Here is a 22,566-nt window from a genome sequence, read left to right as displayed (position 1 = left end):
CTCTGAGATGCTCCCACGCGGACGTGTGGCCCTACTTCGCTCATTTCCGTTCTATATCCTGTTCCATTCTCTTGTAACGGACGTTTGGAGTGTTGCCAAATTTTTTGCTATTAGATAGATTATAATAGCATATTAAATAACATCTTCAACATAGTTTGATTGTAATAACATTAAATATAGCATCTTGAACACACAGTTTGAGCGTGCCAACCTGATGGGTGTGGAATGTAATATTCATTATAACTTTGATTTTCATTTCCCTGCTTTCAGTAAGTTTGAGCTTTTAAAAAATGTGATTATTGGCTACATCGTTTCATGTTCTGAGAATTACCTGTTTATATATATTTTTTGCCCATTTTTCTATTGGGTTGTGGTTTTTTTCTTATTGATTGGTAGTTCTTTACAATTTCATGGATACCAGTCTTTTACTAGTTCCGTGCATTAATTGCAAATATTTGCACCTATTCTGTGACATGCTCCCTTGCCACCCCCAATTCTAGGATGGTTTTTTTTTTTTGAAGCACAAATTTGAAATCATAACACAGGCGACTATCAATCTTTTCCTTTATGATTTGAGCATTTTGTGTCATCCTTAAGAACTCAGGCCCTGTCCCAAGATCATAGAGACATTCTCTTGTATTTTCTACTGATTCACCCACCATATTTAGGTCCATCTGTACTAATTTTTTTTTTTTTTTTTTTTTTGAGACGGAGTTTCGCCCTTGTTACCCAGGCTGGAGTGCAATGGCGCGATCTCGGCTCGCCGCAACCTCCGCCTCCTGGGCTCAGGCAATTCTCCTGCCTCAGCCTCCTGAGTAGCTGGGATTACAGGCACGTGCCACCATGCCCAGCTAATTTTTTGCACTTTTAGTAGAGACGGGGTTTCACCATGTTGACCAGGATGGTCTTGATCTCTCGACCTCGTGATCCACCCGCCTCGGCCTCCCAAAGTGCTGGGATTACAGGCTTGAGCCACCGCGCCCGGCGCTGTACTAATTTTTATGTATGATATGACATAGGGATCTTACTTTATTGCATTTACCAAAAAAAATGAGACAGGTGTCTCAATCAATAAAGGTTAATTTAGCCAAAGTTTGAGGACACGCCCAGGAAAAACACAAGTCTCAGGTCCTAATGTTAACACCTCACACTTAGTAGAAATGACCTTCAAGGTTCTCAATAGCAGAGATGTGGTTGAAGAAGAAAAGGAGACATACAGTTTGTAGATGGCAGTAGCTTCCCAAAAGAGGCGGAAGGGCAGAATATGCAATTGTCTCCTTGTGGGAAACCTTAGAGGCCAAAAGCCTCCCTGCCCAAACTTCAGCCCCAAAGACCGAGAGAATAAATATCTCTGAGATAAAGCCTTAACCAGAGCCCTGGCACTAAGAAAAGGCAAGGCCTTATTTATGCAGACGTGAGATACGTGTTCTCTGTGATCCATGCTCATGGTGCAATCGGGTAAGAAAAGGGACTTCTAAATGCCAATGACAAATCAAATATGCAACATAAATATTGGCACTACTGCAAGCGGTGGAAATGACTAGACCAGGCGTCCCCAAACTTTTTACACAGGGGGCCAGTTCACTGTCCCTCAGACCATTGGAGGGCTGCCACTTACTGTGCTCCTCTCACTGACCACCAATGAAAGAGGTGCCCCTTCCTGAAGTGCGGCGGGGGGCCAGATAAATGGCCTCAGGGGGCCGTAGTTTGGGGATGCCTGGACTAGACAGAATCCTGGGGTCATCTAATGGGGTACTTTGGAATAATGAAGGGGAGCAACCTAGCACATATGGGGAGGGAAAGTCCTTGCTTCCTTCAATACCTCTTTATGAATATAAACCAAGACACTCCCCTAGGGAATTACAGGAAGCCATGTAAGAGGGATATCATCAGAGTTCCCTCTCAGAGGGATGGGCCCTAAATAAGAAAGGCAGGATTTGGGTGCCCAGAAATCTGAGTTGGGCTACTATAAATCCTGCCCATGATTTCTCGAACCATGGCAAGGAGGCTAGGCACACGTGGCTCCTCAGGATAATAAGGACCCCAAAATTGAAGAAAATGATAGGTAAAGTGGCTGACCAATGTGTCTATTGTCAGAGAAACAATGCTCAAACCAGACCTCCCATACCTTCCTTGGCCAAGGTGGTATAATGCAGGGGAATCACGCAAGGTGCGGACTGGCACATTGGCTCCATGGCTCCCAGAGGATTTAAATGTCCCCTGGTGCTTTGTTTTCTTGACGCTTTTACTGGTTGGATAGAGGCTTTTCCACGCTGGACTGAAAAGGCGGAAGCCATGAAGGCTTTACTAAGGGAGTTTACCCCTCAAATCAGTCTCCCTAAGTCAGTCCAGAAAGCTGATGGACCCACATTCATTTCTAACATAGTGGTAAAAACTTCCCAGGCCTTGGTCATATAGTGGAAGTGGCACGTAGCCTGGAAACCAAACTGGCTGGGAAACACTGAAAGGTCCGACAGAACTCTCAAAGGTAGCTTAGCCAAGTCCTGCCGGGAGGCCCAAGAGAATTGGTTAAGGCTGTTACCCATACTCTTGGTCCGAGTATGGGTAGCTCTCAGAGGAAGAATGGGACTTAGCCCCTTCGAAATGTCACATGGGGCCGGGCATGGTGGCTCATACCTGCAATCCCAACACTTTGGGAGGCTGAGGCAGGTTGATCAGTTGAGGTCAGGAGTTCGAGACCAGCCTGGCCAATATGGTAAAACCCCATCTCTACTAAAAATACAAAAAATTAGCCAGGTGTAGCAGCACGTGCCTGTAATCCCAGCTACTCAGGAGGCTGAGGCAGGAGAATCATTTAAACCTGGGAGGCAGAGGTTGCAGTGAGCTGAGATCACGCCACTGTACTCCAGCCTGGGGGACAGAGAAAGACTCTGTCAGAAAGAAAAAGAAAGAGAGAGAGATTATATGGAGCTGGGCATAGTGACTCACACCTGTATTCCCAGCACTTTGAGAGGCCTAGGTGGGAGGATCATTTAAGCCCAGGAGTTTGAGACCAGCCTGAGCAAAATAGTGAGACTTCATCTCTATTAACATAGTAATAATAATAACCCAGTGTGGCGGTGCACGCCTGTAATCTCAGCTACTTGTGAGGCAGAGGGAGGAACATTGCTTGAACCCACGGAGGTCAAGGCTGCAGTGAGCCGTGATGACGCCACTGCAATCCAACCTGGACGACGACAGAGTCAGACCCTGTCTCAAAAAAAAAAAAAAAAGAAAGAAAGAACGAACGAAAGAAAGGAAGGAAGGAAGAAAGAAAGAAAGAGAAAGAAAGAAATGTTACATGTAAGGCCTTATCTAGGCATAGCCAACCCCTTCTCTTGCCCAGATAGGGAGAATATAGAAAGGGTGATAACACTATTGCACTCCAGGCTGGGCGACAAGAGTGAAAATCCATCTCAAAAAAAAAGAAAAGAAAAGAAAGGGGGTGAAGCATATCATGTTATTCATCTGGAGTCAGTGGTTGCTGCTGTCAACTGCCTCGGCAACCCCAGCCTCCTGGTCTCCTCTGGGGTAAAACTTCATCTGTTCAACTCAGGAGACTGGATATACCTCAGGACCCAGAAGGCCGAGTCCCCCAGGACCAGCTCAGCCCTGTATGGATGGGGCGTCTTTTATTTCTACAGTTTCTCGTCTCCACACTAGCAGAGAGGGGCGCACAGGACCCTGCAGGGCTGGACCCTACAGGCGTGGTGGCCTATCCCTGTAATCCCAGCTACTCGGGAAGCTGAGGCAGGAGAATTGCTTGAACTTCACGGCAGAAGTTGCAGTGAGCCAGGACGTGCCGCTGCACTCCAGCCTGGGCAACAGAGTGAGACTCTGCTCAAAATAAATAAATAAATAAATAAATAAATAAAACTTTAGGAAAAATCTGTCAGGAAACAGGATTGAAGGGAGGAAAAGCAGTACCTCTTGCCTTTTTCCTCTTATAAAGTTGAGTATACTCCAAATAGGAGACATGGATTCACTTCTTTTGAGTGTTTGGCTGCCCTATGCCTACTGGCATCTCTGAACCTTTCATTCCTGGATTGAGTGGTCCCTGGATTATGGGGACTTTTTTTTTTTTTTTTTTTGAGATGGAGTTTCGCTCTTGTTACCCAGGCTGGAGTGCAATGGTGCGATCTCGGCTCACCGCAACCTCCGCCTCCTGGGTTCAGGCAATTCTCCTGCCTCAGCCGGAGTACTGAGTAGCTGGGACTACAGGCACCTGCCACCATGCTCAGCTATTTTTTGTATTTTTAGTAGAGACGGGGTTTCACCATGTTGACCAGGATGGTCTCGATCTCTTGACCTCGTGATCCACCCGCCTCGGCCTCCCAAAGTGCTGGGATTATAGGCGTGAGCCACCGCGCCCGGCCGGGGACTTCTTAAGAGCACAATGCAATGCCATGACAGCTACATAAAGGAACTAACTAGAAATCTTGGAGCATATATATCTTCAACAGGTAAAAGAGGCATAGCCTCTGCCAACTAACAAGACTTGCCATCCTTTTTGGCCAGGAGATTAGGTATAAATCAAGGTTTTTAGAAGAAAGCCTGCACTGTCACCTTGCAGCCATGCACTGTGTTTCCATGTTTCGGTCAATGACGGACCGAATATACAATGGTGTCCCCATAAGATTATAATGCTGGCAAATCCCCACACCTGTCATCCCAGCAGGCTGGGAGGCCGAGGCAGGTGGAATCATTTGAGCTCAGGAGTTTGAGACCAGTCTGGGCAATATGGTGAAACCCTGTCTCTATAAGAAATACAAAATAAGCCAGGCATGGTGGTGCTTGCCTGTAGTCCCAGCTACTTGGAAAGCTGAGGTGGGAGACTCACCGGAGCCCAGGAAAGTCGAGGCTGCAGCGAGCCGTGGTCATGCCACTGCACTCCAGCCTTGGCAACAGTGAGACCTTGTCTCAAAAAGAAAAAAAAATTATAATGCCTAATGCCATATTTTTACTGTAGCTTTTCGGCTTTTCTATGTTTAGAAATGTTTAGTACAAAAATGCTTACCATTGTGTAGGCTGGGACTGACTGGTGAGCAGGTCCCCAACCCCATGACACCACCCTACCCAGCCTGGCACTGCTTGATGGAGCAGGAGTGGCTCACTCCAGGCAGCCAGCGCGGGAAGGGGTGAGGCTGCCCTGGAAGGAGTTGGGGCCCGCGAGGGGTCGAGCGTCACTCTCCTCAGCTCACTGGCCAGGCCCCTGCTTCCCCGCTCCCCCTGCCTAGCCGCCTCCACCCACTGTGACCTCTGGCCACTTCTGCCATGTTCATCAGATGAATTTTTCTATGCCCTTAATCATGCCGAACAAACATTTTTAAAAAATGGAAAACTGTTCGAAACATGAACAGTTGTGCCATGTAATTTTGGTTGCTGGTGATGGCAGAATTCCGGCTTACAGATTGGTGTTCTCCTCTGTCTCAGACTGTTTTGCTGCCGTGTTTACTAATGATGCCAGAGAAGCAAGAGAAGAAGAAATAAAAACGGAAGGAACAGAACCAAATTCATCAGGGTCCTTGATCCAGTATGCTTGTACAGGCTGCCTTGAATTAAAAGAAGATAACGCGGCCGGGCGCGGTGGCTCACGCCTATAATCCCAGCACTTTGGGAGGCCGAGGCGGGTGGATCACGAGGTCAAGAGATCGAGACCATCCTGGTCAACATGGTGAAACCCCGTCTCTACTAAAAATACAAAAAATTAGCTGGGCATGGTGGCACGTGCCTGTAATCCCAGCTACTCAGGAGGCTGAGGTAGGAGAATTGCCTGAACCCAGGAGGCGGAGGTTGCGGTGAGCCGAGATCGCGCCATTGCACTCCAGCCTGGGTAACAAGAGCGAAACTCCGTCTCGAAAAAAAAAAAAAAGAAGATAATGCTGAGTACCTGTTGCTATCTACAGCTTGCCTTCTTCCTTTTTGTTTGTTTGTTTGTTTGTTTTCATTGTTGTTGTTGTTTGTTTGTTTTGAGACAGAGTCTCGCTTGCTCTGTTGCCCAGGCTGGAGTGCAAGATGTCGCAGTCTCGGCTCACTGCAACCTCCACTTCCGGGTTCAGGCAATTCTCCTGCCTCAGCCTCCCGAGTGCTGGGATTACAGGCGCCTGCCACCATGCCCGGCTAATTTTGTGTATTTTTAGTAGACATGGGATTTCACCATGTTGGCCAGGCTGGTCTAAAACCTCTGACCTCAAGTTTTCCACCTGCCTCAGCCTCCCAAAGTGCTGGAATTACAGGTGTGAGCCACTGTGCCCAGCGGCATGCTGTGAGTTTTTAATGAAATAGCTTCACCCATCCAACTGTCTTGAAATTCATTCTTTTGCTGATGCCCAAGGTTGTACAGATTTGCACAAAGTGGCTCACAATTCTACTATGGAGCATTTCGTGGAAGTAATCAGAAACCAGGAATTTGTATTATTACCAGCCAGTGAAATTGTGAAGCTCTAGGCTAGTGAGACATGAACATTCCTGATGATGCCGCAATTTTGAATGCACTTCTTACTTGGGCCCGTCATGACTTGCTTCAGACAGAAAGATCGAGGCAAACTTTTGGCTCATATTAGGCCACCTCTTCTTGCACCACAGTTCCTGGCAGACATGGAAAATAATGTACTTTTGGGGGATGATATAGAATGTCAGAAACTCATTATGGAAGCAGTGAAACCATTTATTACCAGAGAGACGACCATGGTAGAAAGTCCTCAGACAAAAGCTAGGAAGTCCACTGTTGGTGCATTCTTTGTAGTTGGGAGAATGGATTCAATAAAAGGAGCAGCAAGCATTGAAAAGCCTGATCTCTGTACAAATGTGTGGACTCCTGAAGCAAATATGAATGGGAGGAGGCCACAGTTTGGGCTTGCAGTGCTAGATGGCAAACCATATGTGGTTGGGGGAAGATGTGGACTGAAGACTTCGAATACTACAGAGTGCTGCAGCCCCAAACATAGTGATGCCACCTATGTCCACACATAGACCTGGCCTTGCTGTGGCTGTACTGGAAGGTCCCATGTATACCGCAGGAGGGCGTGAAGGCTGGGGCTTTCTGAACGCAGTGGAAATCTGGGACTCTCAGGCTCACCAGTGGAATTTTGTTGCTACTATGTCTACCCCTAGGAGCACAGTTGGTGTGGCAGTGCTAAGTGGAAAACTTTATGCAGTTGGTGGTTGTGATGGAAGTTCTTGTCTCAAATCATTAGAAATTTTTTTTTTGAGACTGAGTCTCGCTGTCACCAGGCTGGCGTGCAGTGGTGCGATCTCGGCTCACTGCAGTCTCCGTCTCTGGGTTGAAGCGATTCTCCTGCCTCATCCTTCCAAGAAGCTGGGACTACAGGTGTGTGCCATGATGGACAGGCATACCTTAATACAGTGGAGGCTGTGATCCCCAGACAAATGAGTGGACACAGATTGCTCCGCTGTGCCTAGGAAGAGCTGGAGCGTGTGTTGCGACTGTAAAATTATGCTTTAGTGCTCTGTTTTCTACATGAAGACACCCTCTTCCTTTATTCATTGAGTACAATTATTCTACTATCAATGGATGCAATTATTCTACTATCAATGGATGTAAATGTGCATTGCCTCAATCCTGGGCACAAAGTGCCTGATCTCAGAGCAAAGATGGTAAAGTAAGGGAGGGAGGAGCGGATGGACCAGGATTAATTACTTTCATTTCTTAGAAGTGAACACCTGCAGCTGGTAGATTGTGAACATGCATTCCTGATGTAATATGTGAGGACAAACTCACGGCTCTGGAACATAACCCAGTGCTAACTGGGAATTTCATTTATTCAGTCAAGCACATCTTACTCACATCCAGATTTATTTTCTTACAGGGCAAACGCACCAGATGGAACTTCTAAAATGTTGCTTTTTGTAAGTTTATCATACATGAGTTGCAGTCATTTGTTTGCTTGTTTGTTTAATCACAACCACTATTTCAATGATACATGAAAGACAACACTATTTAGTTTTTTTTTAAAGAAACATCTGCAATATATGTGTGTTGGTTGTGGATTTTGTTTCTAAAATTGGCTTAGTCCAATAAATAAAGAAAAGTGCCGGGTGCAGTGGCTCACGCCTGTAATCCCAGCACTTTGGGAGGCTGAGGCGGGTGGGTCATGAGGTCAAGAGATTGAGACCATCCTGGTCAACATGGTGAAACCCTGTCTCTACTAAAGATACAAAAAATTAGCTGGGCATGGTGGCACGTGCCTGTAATCCCAGCTACTCAGGAGGCTGAGGCAGGAGAATTGCCTGAACCCAGGAGGCGGAGGTTGCGGTGAGCAGAGATGGCGCCATTGCACTCCAGCCTGAGTAACAAGAGCAAAACTCCATCTCAAAAAAAAAAAAAAAAAAAAAGAAAAGCATTAAAGACTTAAGGCAACAATAACCAAATACAAACATGATAAGATCTTTGAAGTCTATTTAAATATTCATTCCATTACATCTAGATTCACCAAGAAACACGTTATGATATTCTTAAGCTGACATTGAAACATGATGTTTCACATTAAATTTAAGACATGCAGCTGGGCGCGGTGGCTCACGCCTGTAATCCCAGCACTTTGGGAGGCCAAGGCGGTTGGATCACAAAGTCAGGAGTTTGAGACCGGCCTGGCCAACATAGTGAAACCCTGTCTCTACTAAAAATACAAAAATTAGCCAGGTGTGGTGGCGCACACCTGTAATCCTAGCTACTCAGGAGGCTGAGGCAGGAGAATTGCTTGAACCCAGAAGTCAGAGGTTGCAGTGAGCCAAGATCCTGCCTCTGCACTCCAGCCTGGGGGACAGAGTGAGACTCCATCTCAGGAAAAAATAAAATAAAAATAAATAAATTTAAGATATGCAAGTTTATGTAGAGAAAATAAATGTTATATATCCTATAATGTTATTTCACCTAATTAGTATTTAATTATATGGATTTGTTTTATATTATAAAATATCTTTTGATATTGACAAAATCGTTTGGATATTATGTTCCCAAGTCTGCATCTGCCTCCCCTGCCTTATTTCTTATGTTTTGCCACAGTTAACCCTTTGTACTTCTTTGTAATCAAACAGTCTGTGGGGAGGGGAAAGGGGCTTATTGAATGTCTAAAAAACAAGCTTAAAGTGTTTGTTACCCAAAGTTTGGTACATTTGTAAACGATAATTATGTATGTGAATGTTAATACTCTCAGTGAATTGTTATTGTTTGAAAAAATGCACTGGGCAGTAACCTTTTGTGATAAATCCTACTGGGAGCAAGTGGACTACACAACATAGCTTAGGTGTGTGGTAGGTTATGTCATCTAGCTTTGTGTGAGTACACTCTGTGATGTCTGCACAGTGACAAAACTGCCCAATGATGCATTTGTCAGAATGTATCCCTGTCATTAGCAATGCATGACGGTACTGCTAACCACCTACGCTGCCATCAAGTTAGGGAAAAGCCCTCCTGAATTCATGTGAATCGAACCAAGCTAGACCCAGATCAGCACTCTGAGGACAACTGTGGAAGACCCTCCCTACAGGGGACCTTAAAATAATGACTTCCCAAACCGATTCCCAGGCCCCAGAAGCAGATGGCATTTTATAGTAGACAGCTTTTCTCAAGATCATGGATCAAGAAACTTCACTTCCACCCATTTTCTCACATTGGGACTCCTTGTCCAAAAAGCAGAAAACAGAAGAGCCTCTTCCTTTTAATGAATCCTCCTCTTTCTCTGGCCATTTATTTATTTATTTATTTATTGAGACGGAGTTTCGCTCTTGTTACCCAGGCTGGAGTGCAATGGCGCGATCTCGGCTCACCGCAACCTCCGCCTCCTGGGTTCAGGCAATTCTCCTGCCTCAGCCTCCTGGGTAGTTCGGATTACAGGCATGTGCCACCATGCCCAGCTACTTTTTTGTTTTTTTTTTTAGTAGAGACGGGGTTTCACCATATTGACCAGGATGGTCTCGATCTCTTGACCTCGTGATCCACCCGCCTCGGCCTCCCAAAGTGCTGGGATTACAGGCTTGAGCCACCGCGCCCGGCCCATTTATTTATTAAAAAGCTGACTGGAGATTGCTTGTCTCAATTCTGTCCTATGATTGTCCCTCGGATCTCCACTCTGGGTTCTCTTTCAGACTGTGCCTCATTCTTAGTAACCCTTACTGTTTTCTCAACAGGTCAGAAACAGAACTGATGCCCTGTTACACCAACTCTCCAAATCCTGTCTACTTTAATCAATCTGACTGCTGGTTATGTCAACATCCAGATCATGCTGAAGAACTTGAACCAATTTTCATTCCTACCAACGCTAGGACTCGGTGGGTCCACTATGAAAAATGGGTACGTGACAGCTTGTGACATCTACAACTGAGAAAACAACATTACTTCTTTTTTTGGTAGATTAATTGGACATGGACAAACCTCTATGGAACCTCAAAGACTGTCCTATGCTCAGGTAGTCATTAGAAGGAAATCTACCGTGCGCAGTGGCTCACCCCTATAATCCCAGCACTTTGAGAGGTGGAGGTGGGTGGATCGCTGGAGCTCAGGAGTTTGAGACCAGCCTGGGCAATATGGTGAAACCCTGTCTGTACAAAAAAATTAGTAGGGTGTGGTGGTGCATGCCTGTGGTCCCAGCTACTCAGGAGGCTGAGGTGGAAGAATCGCTTGACCCCAGGAGGTGGAGGTTGCAGTGAGCCATGGTCACACCACTGCACTCCAGCCTGGGCAACAGAGCAACACCTTGTCTCAAAAAACGAAAAGGAAATTTTCCCTTTGTTTTAAAAACAGGTATGGTGCTAAATGATATATTAGTGACACAGCAAGAGGATATTACAGTTGAATCCTGTGATTTGGTTCCACAGGTGGCATCCTCAAGCCTCCCATGAAGGTGATAAAAGGTTCTGGCACTGACTCTGGTGGTACAAATGCTTGCCAAATCACCAGATGTTATGGTAACCGCACAAGCCACCCTTGTGTAACATGGGATAGCGCATCTGCTCTCTTCATTAGGCTGCCAAACACCGGACATTACATATAGGTAGACTAAATATCTGGATGATCTGGTCACATGGCAAAACCAACATACATGCCAAGGCCAGACTGCAGGCATCCTATATCAGATATTTTGCAACCCATTCTCCTCCTACAGACTGAGCAAGACACGTGGAAGATGGATGTGTGTAGATGCCTACATGATAGATGACAAGACACCAGCCCCCAACATTTGATTTCCTCTCTTGGGGAAGAAGCGGGAGGGGAGCTTTCCCAGGCACATCAACCTAAGGGAGGGATGGTTGCCCCCAGCAGCAAGGGGCTGGAAGAGCCAATCAGATCTTTCAGAAGGAAGGGTTCGTTCTTGTCCGCTTCAGGCCCTGGGCTGCAGGGTGTGCTGGCAGGGGTCACTCTCCTTGGGGTGGCAGCTCCTGCAGCAGGAGCATAAGGAGGTACCTGCTGGTGTTCACAGAGAGGAGGGGACAGGCGCCCTGAGTGAGAGGGAGAAGGCTGGGGTGGCTGACCCCACGCCACACCTGCCCAGGATGATCACTTTCATGTGGCCTGGCTGGTGGGACTCCTCCAGGGAAGTGCTAGAGGGGCCCCTTAGCAGCTCTCCATATGATGGCTGGTGCTTTAAATGCCCATCTCAAACTGTGACTCTTCACCGCCCGCTAGGCTATTACGCAGGTGGTTCTGCTAGGCTATTACACAGGTGGTATCTGCTAGGCTATTACGCAGGTGGTTCTGGCCGGCTTCCATGGGGGGTTCATCAGTGGCAGGGCTGGTGACCCCGGGAATGGCGGGCAGATGCCTCCAGGGTGTTTTGGTCACAGGTGAGTTCCGACACTCCATCAGGAATTTACGGTCATTGATGATCCTGGCACCTCCCGGGGTGGTACTGAAGAGCTTGCTGAGGGAGGTGGGGGGTGAGTTGGGGGTCATGCTGTAGTCCCCGGTGGGGTGAGTGGGAGCTGCACGCCTTTGCTGAGCACCACTCCATGAGGGCGGGCGTGGCCAGGCCTGGGGTCTCGCTGCAGCTCCTGCCCCTAGACATGATCTCCTGTGTGCTGCAGCGTCAAAGCTCTCATGGCCCTCAGGGCATTTATCATAATGATATTTATATACTCTGCTATAAATAACAGGGCAAAGGGGCCTGTGGCACATTCGATATTAAAGCCCAAAAAAAATTCTGATTCCGCCTCTGGGAGGTAGGGTGGTTTCTGCCAGTGTGGAAATAAATCATACCAGAGGTCATGATGGTAGGAGCAGGCAGAGAAATTCTTACGTTCTGAGGATTATATACAAATTAGACAAACCACTTTATTTATTTATTTATTTATTTATTTATTTATTTGAGACAGAGTCTCAGTCTGTCGCCCAAGCTGGAATGTAGTGGCGTGATCTTGGCTCACCACAACCTCCGCCTCATGGGTTCAAGCGATTCTCCTGCCTCAGCCTCCCACGTAGCTGGAACTACAGGCATGTACCACCACGCCTGGCTAATTTTTGTATTTTATAATGGATACAAAGTTTCACCATATTGGACAAGCTGGTCTCGAACTCCTGACCTTGTGATCTGCCCGCCTCGGCCTCCCAAAGTGCTGGGATTACAAGCGTGAGCCACCACGCTCCTAACCACTTATTAATAGGACTGACGGGAGGATAATAGCTACAGTGACTTCATGTGAGATTGTTCGGGCCACTCTGCCTAGTGCACCGATTAGTGCATTTTTTGAATTAGACGCTCATCCTGATCAAAGGATAGACCGCTAGGCTCGATGTGGCTGATATGAACAGGAGGCTTATGTTAAGATTAATTATAGAGAGTGGAGTGTGGGGAGAGGGATTCTTTTGAGTTCGGTAATAGATAGTCCTAGAGTTGGAGCAATAATGTATGGGGGGTGTATTTCTATACATTGTTGTACATTATACAACAATCTGTACAAAGTTTTATTGCATCTGTGATTTTTACTGCCCGGTGCCCCCTGACTTCCTGGTGGTGGTGTCCCCTCTGCTCCCAAAGCTGCCAGGCTCCTGTGTCTCTTTCTCCCAATTCCTTTCTAGCCATACTTCCTGCTCAATTCACCTGTGGGTAGACCCAGTCCCTACTTCTAGAATCCTCCAGGGATGATTCTCATTGCCTCTTGCTCATTCTACACCCTGCAAAGCCCCTTTCATCAGGTTCTGCAAGGAAAGTCAGGCCCTGGGAATTCCCATGCATAATCCTTTCTCAGACAGGGTGTCTGTGAGGGGGGCGCCACGGGGCACAGACACTCGTGGCGGGGGAGAGGAGGGTCACAGCTGCCCCACCTTTGCCACGGGCCTCTCCCCAGCCTACTCCTGAGCCTCCTTAGAATGCTTGCTGCTGTGAGAGTTGCAGGTTCCCTGGCCTTGTGAGAACTGAAGGTTCCCTGGCCTTATGACAGCGCAAAGGGAAACAAGAAGTTCCAGAATACAGGGTCCTGGGGCCAGATCGGAGAGGGCACAGAGCCAGGGGCCCTGGCTAGACACAGGCCCAGGTCTGCCGCTGGCCGGCTGCAGCTGTGGCGCCTGGCATCGTCTCAACATGGCCCTGGAGCTCTACATGGACCTGCTGTCAGCACCCTGCAGGGCCGTCTACATCTTTTCAAAGAAGCATGACATCTCGTTCACCTTTCAGTTTGTGGATCTGCTGAAAGGTCAGCTTCCACTGCTGCCCAGCGGGCCTGGTCCTGGGGGGAGGCAGGGCACACAGCTTGGGGCTTATTTTTCCCCTTTATTTTATTTATTTATTTATTTATTTATTTATTTTTGGAAGAGTCTCACTCAGTTGCCCTGGTTGTAATGCAGTGGTGCTATTTTGGTTCATTGTAACCTCCAATGGGTTCAAATGATTCTCCCAGCTCAGCCCCCTGGTAGCTGGGATTACTGGTGTACACCACCATGCCCGGCTAATTTTTTGTATTTTTAGAAGGGATGGAGTTTCTCCATGTTGGCCAGGCTGGTCTTGAACTCCTGACCTCAAGTGATCAGCCCAACTCAGCCTCCAAGTGCTGGGATTACAGGCGTGAGGCACCATGCCCAGCCTGATTGGGGCGTTTCTGAGAAGCAGAGGCAGAGACAAGGGAGTCCCCCGAGAGGTCCACGGGGAAGGAAGAGAAGCCCGGGGGCTTGTAGGCTGCGTCCCTGTCCAGCCTACCTTAGCCAGTCCCCACTAATGACAGTCTTTATGCCGGATATGAACAGGCTCTTCTAGGGGAAGGGGGAAGGAAGAGCGGCTGGGACTCCCTGGGCTCCCACCAGGCGCCCTCACTTCCTGGTGGGAGTCTAGGACCTTGTGAACGCAGCACCTGCCTGCCAGGGTGCGAGTGGAGCCCTGGAAATGTTTCCAACAGGAGGCAGCTGGTCCAGGAAGAGCTTCAGTTCCTGCCCCCACATCAGATTCCCCATTCAGACAACCCCAATTGCATCTGAAAGGCTCCCCTGCGGATGTCCAGCCATGTGCTGGACCCGGCTTCCTTAAAGTGAAGACAGAGTGAGGGAGATGGGAGCGGGGCTGGGACCCAGACCCTCGGGGCTTCAGGTGATTCAGAGGCTGTGGCTGCAGATCCTGCTTTGTGGGTGGGCACTGGAGGCCTCCAGCTTCTGGGCCAAAGGGTCATCCTGGTCCTGGGACACAGGTAGGAGGCACGGGAGTCACCAGCCCTAGGGTGGGGCAGGCTGGGAGCCAGCAGTTCTTATCCCAGTCTGGTTCTGCCACGGCCTTGCCCTGTGACCTGGGGTGAGCCACAGTGTCCCTGCAGGCCTCAGTTCTCTCTTCTTTTTTTTTTGAGATGGATCTCCGCTCACCGCAACCTCCGCCTCCCGGGTTCAGGCAATTCTCCTGCCTCAGCCTCCTGAGTAGCTGGGGTCACAGGCACGCACCACCATGCCCAGCTAATTTTTTGTATTTTTAATAGAGACGGGGTTTCACCATGTTGACCAGGATGGTCTCAATCTCTTGACCTCGTGATCCACCCGCCTCGGCCTCCCAAAGTGCTGGGATTACAGGCTTGAGCCACCGCGCCCGGCCAGTTCCCTCTTCTTGAGAAAAGAGGGAGGCATTTGTGTCTCTAGGAGTCTCAGTTCTCTCTCCCCTGGAGTCCCACAGCCTCAGACCTTCCCTGCTCCTCCCAGGTCACCACCACAGTAAAGAATACATTGACATCAACCCCCTCAGGAAGCTGCCCAGCCTCAAAGACGGGAAATTTGTCTTAACTGAAAGGTGAGTCTTCCCCAGGGCCCTTGCACTGTCTCTGCTCCTCCTGGGAGACTTCGTGGGAGCATCTCCCTGTTTACCACGGAAAATCTCACACGCACACTAAAGTGGAATGAATGCTGACTAACGAGGGTCATGATGAACCCCGCAAACCCACCGCCCAGCTGCCAACTTGGGGTCTATTTTACATCAGTTCTGCCTTTGACACCCCATCATTTCATAATGTCTAGGGGCCAGCTCATGTCTATAATTCAGTACTTTGGGAGGCTGAAGCGGGTGGATGGCCTGAGCTCAGGAGTTCAAGACCAACCTAGCCTGAACAACATGGCACAACCCCATCTCTACAAAATATACAAAATGTAGCCAGCATGGTGGCCCGCACCTGTGGTCCCAGTCACTCAGGAGGCTGAGGTGGAAGGATTGCTTAGGCGGAGGTTGCAGTGAGCCACGGTTACGTCACTGCACTCCAGCCTGAGCGACAGAGTGAGACTCCATCTCAAAAAATAAAAATAAGTAAGCAAATAAATCAACAAATGTTAGAAACATACCTCTAAGAGGTAAGGGTTCTTAAAAAAAAAAAAAAAAAAAGGCCGGGCGAGGTGGCTCATCCCTGTGATACACGCACTTTGGGAGTCTGAGGTCGGAGGATTGCCTGAGGTTGGGAGTTTGAGACCAGCCTGATCAACATGGAGAAACCCCCTCTCTACTAAAAATACATAATTATCTGGGCCTGGTGGCGCATGCCTGAAATCCCAGCTACTCGAGAGGCTGAGGCAGGAGAACTGCTTGAATCCCAGAGGCGGAGGTGGCGGTAAGCCGAGATGGTGCCACTGCACTCCAGCCTGGGCAACAGAACAAGACTTAAAAAAAAAAAAAAAAAAAAAAAAAAAAAAAAACAGGCTGGGCATGGTGGCTCATGCCTGTAATCTCAGCACTTTGAGAGGCTGGCATGGGAGGATCGCTTGAGGCCAGAAGTTCAAGACAACAGTGATCTCTGATTGCACCACTGCACTCCAGCCTGGGTTATCATAGAGCGTAGCATCACTACGATACCATCAAGATACCTAATACAATTAACAGTAAGTCCTAGGTTTCGTCTAATATCTGGCGCCTGTTCAAAACTCTGATCCTCTCCTGAATATTTTCTTGGCGGTTTGTTTGGAGCAGGTCCAAAGGAGATCTGAGTCTCGCAGCTGGTTGCTGTGTCTGCTCCACTTTAAATCCATTGCTCTCTCCATACCCTGACTTTTCACCTTGCACGGCCGCTGTGATGATGATAAAGGAACCCTTGTCCTGTGGACAGTCCCATGGCAGCCGTCAATCAGCAAGTCCTAGGACGTCCCCTCTAAAGCAGGTCTCCCTCCGTCCCCTTCCCTCACCCCGATGCGTGTCTCCCTCCGTCCCCTTCCCTCACCCCGATGCGTGTCTCCCTCCGTCCCCTTCCCTCACTCTGATGCGTGTCTCCCTCCGTCCCCTTCCCTCTGTCCCATGGCCCCCACCCTTCCCACACACCACAACCTTCCCCGTAGCTGCTGGCCTCCCTGTTGTCCATTCTGCCCCCTCGGGCTCACCCTCCATCCCGCACCAGAGAGGTGGATCCTTCATGCCCTGGCTTACATAACGCCTAATCTTCAGGATTAAGTCCGTAACCTCCCTGCTTCTCCAGGGGCCATCATCCGTGGCCTCCACAGTGTCTGTCTCACCACTCCCCAGTCACCCCGACCTTCTTCCAGCCGCACCCACCTGCTCTCCTTTCTTCAAATTCACCTTGCTCCCCTTACCCTGGATTTCAGCATGTGTTTTTCTTTGCCTGTTTTTAGAGACACAGTCTCCCTCTGTGGTCCAGGCTGGAGTGCGGTGGCACAATCTTGGCTCGCTACAACCTCTGCCTCCCAGGTTCAAGTGACTCTCGTGCCTCAGCCTCCCAAGTAGCTGGGACTACAGGTGTGCACCACCACACCCAGCTAATTTTTCTATGTTCATTTTAGTAGAGACAGGGTTTCACCATGTTGACCAGGCTGGTCTCCAACTCCTGACCTCGAGTGATCCGCCCACCTTGGCCTCCCGTAGTGCCTGGATTACAGGTGTGAGCCACTGTGTCCAGCTTGTTTTTGTTTTTGAAAAAGGATCTGGCTCTTTCACTCAAGCTGGAGTGCAGTGGTGCGACCTTGGCTCACTGCAGCCCCAAACTCCTGGGCTCGAGTGATCCTCCCGCCTCAGCATCCTGATTCGGCACGTGCTGCTCCCCTCGCTGGCCTACTCTTTCCCCTACCACCAGCCCCAACTCCTACACCCTGCAGTTCTCCCTCCCTGCCCTTGCTGACTGTCAGACAGCCCTGGTGAAGATCTTTCCCAGGGCTGTTTGGGCTCCTCCTTTCCCTGGAGGCCCCAGCAGTTGGGACCAGGTCACACTGGGGTGACTGATGTAGGGGGACTTGGGAAAGCAAGGGCAGTGCCCCTGACTGGCCCCTTCTGCAGCGTGGCCATCCTCTACTACCTGTGTCGCAAGTACAGCGCACCATTACACTGGTACCCACCAGACCTGTACACACGTGCCCGTGTGGAGGAGTTCATGGCTTGGCAACACACGGCCTTTCAGCTGCCCATGAAGAGGATAGTCTGGCTAAAGGTGAGCAGGGTCACTTGTGGGGCTTGGGGACAAGGGGACAAGGGAGTCAGGAAGGCAGGAGATGACTTCCGGCCCTGCTGGCTGCTGGTGAACTCCAGTAAGTCTCCCTCCCTCTCTGGGCCTCATTTCCTCAGCTCCTTCTGCCTGCTAACAGCTGTCGGGAGTGTGGACTGAAACAGTGGGTATGAAAGAGTCTTACTAGGGCAACGGGAAGGGCATACAGGAGGGGCTGATGTCACTCACCCAGGACAGCATTCCAGGTTTTTCATTCTGAACAAGAGAATCTGAGTCAAAGGGCCCACAGAAGGCCAGGCAGGTGCGGTGGCTCAGAACTGTAATCCCAGTACTTTGGGAGGTCAAGGAGGGTGAATCACTCGAGGTCAGGAGTTCAAGACTAGGCTAGCCGACATGGCAAATCCCGTCTCTACCAAAAATACAAAAAAAATTAGCCGGATGTGGTGTTGTGCACCTGTAATCCCAGTTGCTTGGGAGGCTGAGGTAGCAGCATCACTTGAACTCGGGAGGTAAAATTGGCAGTGAGCCAAGATCAGGCCACTGCACTCCAGCCTGGGCAACAGAGTGAGACTCCATCTCAAAGAGAGAGAGAGAGAGAGAGTCTATAGAAAATTTGAAAATGACAACCAGTACACGTGTCCCTACTTCTAATTGTATGCCTGTGACAGGCCTCACCTAATCAATCACAGGATTTATGCCTGATGGGCTAACCAAATCCTTGTGAACATGTGGTAACTTCCAGCAATCAGAATTTCCACCAATCAGAACTGCTAAAAGAGGTGAAACTACTTTCTGTCCAATAGCTATCGAGCTGACAAGAGTACAGAGCCCTGGCAGGGCATGTGGCCCAGGAATGCAGCCTCCTCTTCCCTCCTCTTCCCAACCCTGGCCAGTTGCTGATCCCAAAGATAACAGGGGAGGAAGTTTCAGCTGAGAAGATCGATCACGCAGTGGCGGAGGTGAAGAACAGCCTGCAGCTCTTTGAGGAGTATTTTCTACAGGACAAGATGTTCATCGCTGGGGACCAAATCTCACTGGCTGACTTGGTGGCCGTGGTGGAGATGATGCAGGTGTGGGGAGGGGTGGAGGAGGGTTAGTTCACGGAGGTGAAACTCCTCTGTGACCAGCGGGGCCATCACTTGAGGATAGGCTGGTGAAGCCGGAAAGGCAGGTGGAGCTGCCACGGGGGCTGTGGGAGCCAGGTCTGGGTGCCCGGACTCAATGTGCGGGCAACAGGAAGCGCAGAACGTTATGAAACAGGAGGAATCACAATTCTCCAGGCTTGACAAAGTTTCTTCAGTGTGGGAGGAGCTGGAGGGTGAGCCTGAGACAGGGAAAAGAGCCCTGCATTTCCTGGTCAATCCACCAGCGTCCCCGATGCCTCCTCCTCTTGCTGGACTCCCCAGGAAATGTTCACTGGCTTCCTGGGTGTCCTTCTGGCCCTGCCTCTTTCCCAGAGCTCCAGACAGACAGCTGTGAAGGACAGCTCTCCTGGCTGGGTCTGAGCGGCGTCCACTGTGCTTTTCGAGGCACACCTGGGTGTGGGGCATTTATGTGGCCTCTACATGCCACATAAAGGGAGGGTGACCAGTCCTGCCTCTCAAGACGCTGGCCAGGGTCTACACTGGCCATCCTGCACACCAGCTAGGGCACTGCACACTCATCAGACAGTGGCCAGAGCTATGCCCAGGAGGAGGCATCCGGGATCCTGGTGGATTGACCAGGTGACACAGTGTTCTTTTCCCTATCCCAGAGATCTCTGCCCGATATGCAAATTAGTCTCTTCGATCTGTTTGCAGCGCAGACCAGCACGAGAAAAACTCATCCTGGCCTCCCCCAAGGGTTCAGTCATAGGCTTCGTCCCCCACCCCTTACATTTCACCCACCACCTCACCCCTCTTGGGCTTCCCAAAGATCTTGCGTGCAAGCCAAGCTCCAGGGTAGACTGCCTTAGTGAGCAGCCAAACTGCACGGCAGACTGCCCGCCAGGCCTCCCATTCTAGCCCCTGTGCTTGATCACAGTGGGAGGTTAAACATGGGGAAAAAACTGAGTCCTCCCCCTCATCCACATATACACACCTGGGATAAGGGGTTTCCCTGAAAGAAGGCAGGATTCATGGGAGGTCGCAGGCTGGAGAAGTGGGAGCTGCCTGGGCCAGGAGCCTTCTCAGTGTGGTTCAGAACTTGGGGTGAGAAGATCAGTGAGCAAGGGCCCTGGGGGATTCTGGATCCTCTATCCCCACCTACATCTATTACATAGTCTGTGACCCCTTGCTCAGGCTTGGTGGGTAGCAGCCTAATTCTTTGCAGAGGCTGATGGGGAGGGCCCCTGAGGCTGTGGTTAAGACCCAGGTGAGGCTGGTCCCCAGGATGACCACATCTTCCTCTTTATCTATACACAGCCCATGGCAGCCAAATATAATGCCTTCCTCAACAGCTCTAAGCTAGCTGAGTGGCTCATGCGGGTGGAACTGAGTATCGGCTCTGGCCTCTTTCGGGAGGCCCACAATCGACTAATGCAGTTGGCTGACTGGGACGTTTCTACATTGGATCCAGCGGTCAAGGAGAATATTTCTGAGTTGCTGAAGAAGAGCAAGTAACCCTAGACTCAGCCCATCCTGCAGGGCCTGGCTGGCTCAGCTCTCTGAGCCACGTTCCTTAAAGGAAATGTTAAAAAAAAGAAAAAAAAAACTGTTCCTTGCCTAATAAAGAACTGGAACAACCATCACAGCTGCTGAGCAGCAGACAGTTGGCGTGTGCGTAGGGTCCGATGTGAGAGTGGGTGGTGGTCACAGATCCTTCCAGTTTCCCGAAAGAATTTTAAGAGCAAAGGGTTAAGTATAGTTACATTGTCAGTAATAATAGTTGGTGACTTCAAAACCCCACTTTCATTAATAGAAAAACTACAGAAGATCATCAAGGAAATAGAGACTTGAAAAACACTGTAAACCAATTGCACACAGTAGACACAAACAGAACTTTCCACTGGACGAGAGCAGAACAAGCATTCTTCTAAAGAGCACGTGGAATTTTCTCCAGTATAGAGCGTATATTTAGTCATAAGTCTCAAACTTAAGAAGACCGAAATCATACAAAGTATGTTCTCTGGACACACTGGAATAAAGTTAAAAATCAAGAACAGAAATAACTCTTTGTTAAGCCCTATCCTATGTGCCTGTTAGACATGCTTATAGGCACATAGTACATTCTGTCTCCTTGTTCTTTAGCCAAAATATCAGTGCTAGACATGCCCACAGGCACGTCCCATCTGGCAGCCTATGCCCCTTCCTTATTTGAACTTCTCCATTGCTTTTACCTGTTTAGATAAATTTTAAGTTGTTAGCCAGTCAGGTTATAATTTAAATAGTGAGGTCTGGCTCCAGCCAACGGAGATCAAACACAGCAGTAAGGACAACCCCAAATGCGTAAGGGATAAATGTCTGCTTTTCCTTTGTTTGTTGTACTCTCACGGAAGATGGCTAGCAAGGGTACCCTTCCTGCAGTGCAGGAAGTAAAAATTGCTTTGCTGAGAAGTCTTTTGTCTCGGTGTTGATTTTTCTTTGCCACATCGAGCGTCTGTTTTCAACAGTCTCCTAGGTCTCTCTCCTCACTCTGAAGCGATGCTGTGTCCCACAGGTGGCATACAGGGCTGGTTCATTAACCTCCTTGCAGGAAGGGAAGTCCCCGGCTATTTCCTGGCCCTCTCCCATGCCTCCTCATAACCTTCATCCCTGTCTTCTCTACACCCCACTCCCTGAAAACTGGCCTGTCCATGCCCCACACCTGGTCTCAAACTTGTCACCTGTCCCTGCCCTCTCCCCTCTGGACTGTCATACTTATCTGTTGTGTGTCTCAGACCTTCTGTTATCTGAGTCACTAATAAACAAACCACTAATAGTACAAGATCATGACAGACAGAGACTCTTGGTATGCCTGACTTTCAGTGGAGGCTGCTTTAAGTATGCACACTTATACAGAATTTTATATGTGTAGTCGAAATGGTACATATAAACCTACACTTTTTTCTTTCATGTTTTGGGGGTGTGGGGGAGCCTGGGTCTCACTCTGTCATCTAGAGTGGAGTGCAGTGGCACATTCACAGCTCACTGAAGCTTCGATCTCCTGGGCTCCAGCGATCCGCCTGCCTCAGCTGCCCAGGCACCTGTAATTTTTTTTTTTTTTTTTTTTTTAATGAAGGGAATCTTGCTATGTTGCCTAACCTGGTCTTGAATTCCTGAGCTCAAGCAATCCTCCCTTCTTGGCCTCCCAAAGTGCTGAGATTACAGGTGTCAGCTACTTTGCCTGGCTACAATTTCAGTCGTATTTACAATGTACAATTCAAGTGATTTTGCCACACTGACCACACTCATGTTTAAGCCACATCAACAGATTTCCTACACAGTCAGTGTGGACCAGCTGAGGGTGGGGAAGGTCGAGAATCCAAGGGTCACTGCCCAGCCCCACCCGAGCCCGCACGTGTAATTGGATCTCGTGATTGCCCAAGAGAAGCGCAGATTTCCCTAGGGAACATAAAACTGCCTGACACTGAAATGGTGGCAAATCAATCAAAAATATTTTTAAGCTCCCGTTGCATTGATTATTAGGGTCGAGGCTGGGGAAGACTCCTATAGGCGCGTGTGTGTCTGTGTGTGTTTGGGATGTTCAGACCTCTAATTGGGCTAGGAACCAGGCGACCACCACGCCGAAAGCTTGAGG

General features: G+C 49.1%; 1 protein-coding gene and 2 pseudogenes across 1 annotated transcript; 2 read left to right on the top strand and 1 right to left on the bottom strand.

Moving 5' to 3' along the window:
• Positions 1-4,602: 4,602 nt before the first annotated feature.
• LOC101029724 (kelch-like protein 5) lies at positions 4,603-10,166 on the top strand (annotated as a pseudogene).
• Positions 10,167-11,602: 1,436 nt separating this feature from the next.
• LOC101030055 (eukaryotic translation initiation factor 4E-binding protein 1-like) lies at positions 11,603-12,023 on the bottom strand (annotated as a pseudogene).
• Positions 12,024-13,439: 1,416 nt separating this feature from the next.
• Positions 13,440-20,578, top strand: LOC101038805 (glutathione S-transferase theta-4). The gene is made up of 5 exons (XM_039462406.2): positions 13,440-13,647; positions 15,125-15,212; positions 17,685-17,835; positions 18,744-18,920; positions 20,253-20,578. The coding sequence occupies exons 1-5, from the start codon at positions 13,536-13,538 to the stop codon at positions 20,448-20,450; spliced, it is 726 nt and encodes a 241-aa protein (XP_039318340.1). The 5' UTR covers positions 13,440-13,535; the 3' UTR covers positions 20,451-20,578.
• The last annotated feature ends 1,988 nt before the right edge of the window (positions 20,579-22,566 follow it).

This window comes from Saimiri boliviensis, chromosome 21, assembly GCF_048565385.1.
Source record: "Saimiri boliviensis isolate mSaiBol1 chromosome 21, mSaiBol1.pri, whole genome shotgun sequence".
Lineage (NCBI taxonomy): Eukaryota > Metazoa > Chordata > Mammalia > Primates > Cebidae > Saimiri > Saimiri boliviensis.
The sequence above is the reverse complement of the archived record's forward strand: the minus strand, read 5'-3'. Positions and strand labels throughout refer to the sequence as shown.

Excerpts from the sequence above, each read along its gene's own strand:
- LOC101038805 (XM_039462406.2), top strand. The coding sequence starts at position 13,536 with ATGGCCCTGGAGCTCTACATGGACCTGCTGTCAGCACCCTGCAGGGCC. Across the intron at positions 15,213-17,684 it reads AAATTTGTCTTAACTGAAAG|CGTGGCCATCCTCTACTACC; the intron begins GTGAGTCTTCCC and ends CCCCTTCTGCAG. Across the intron at positions 18,921-20,252 it reads CCGTGGTGGAGATGATGCAG|CCCATGGCAGCCAAATATAA; the intron begins GTGTGGGGAGGG and ends ATCTATACACAG.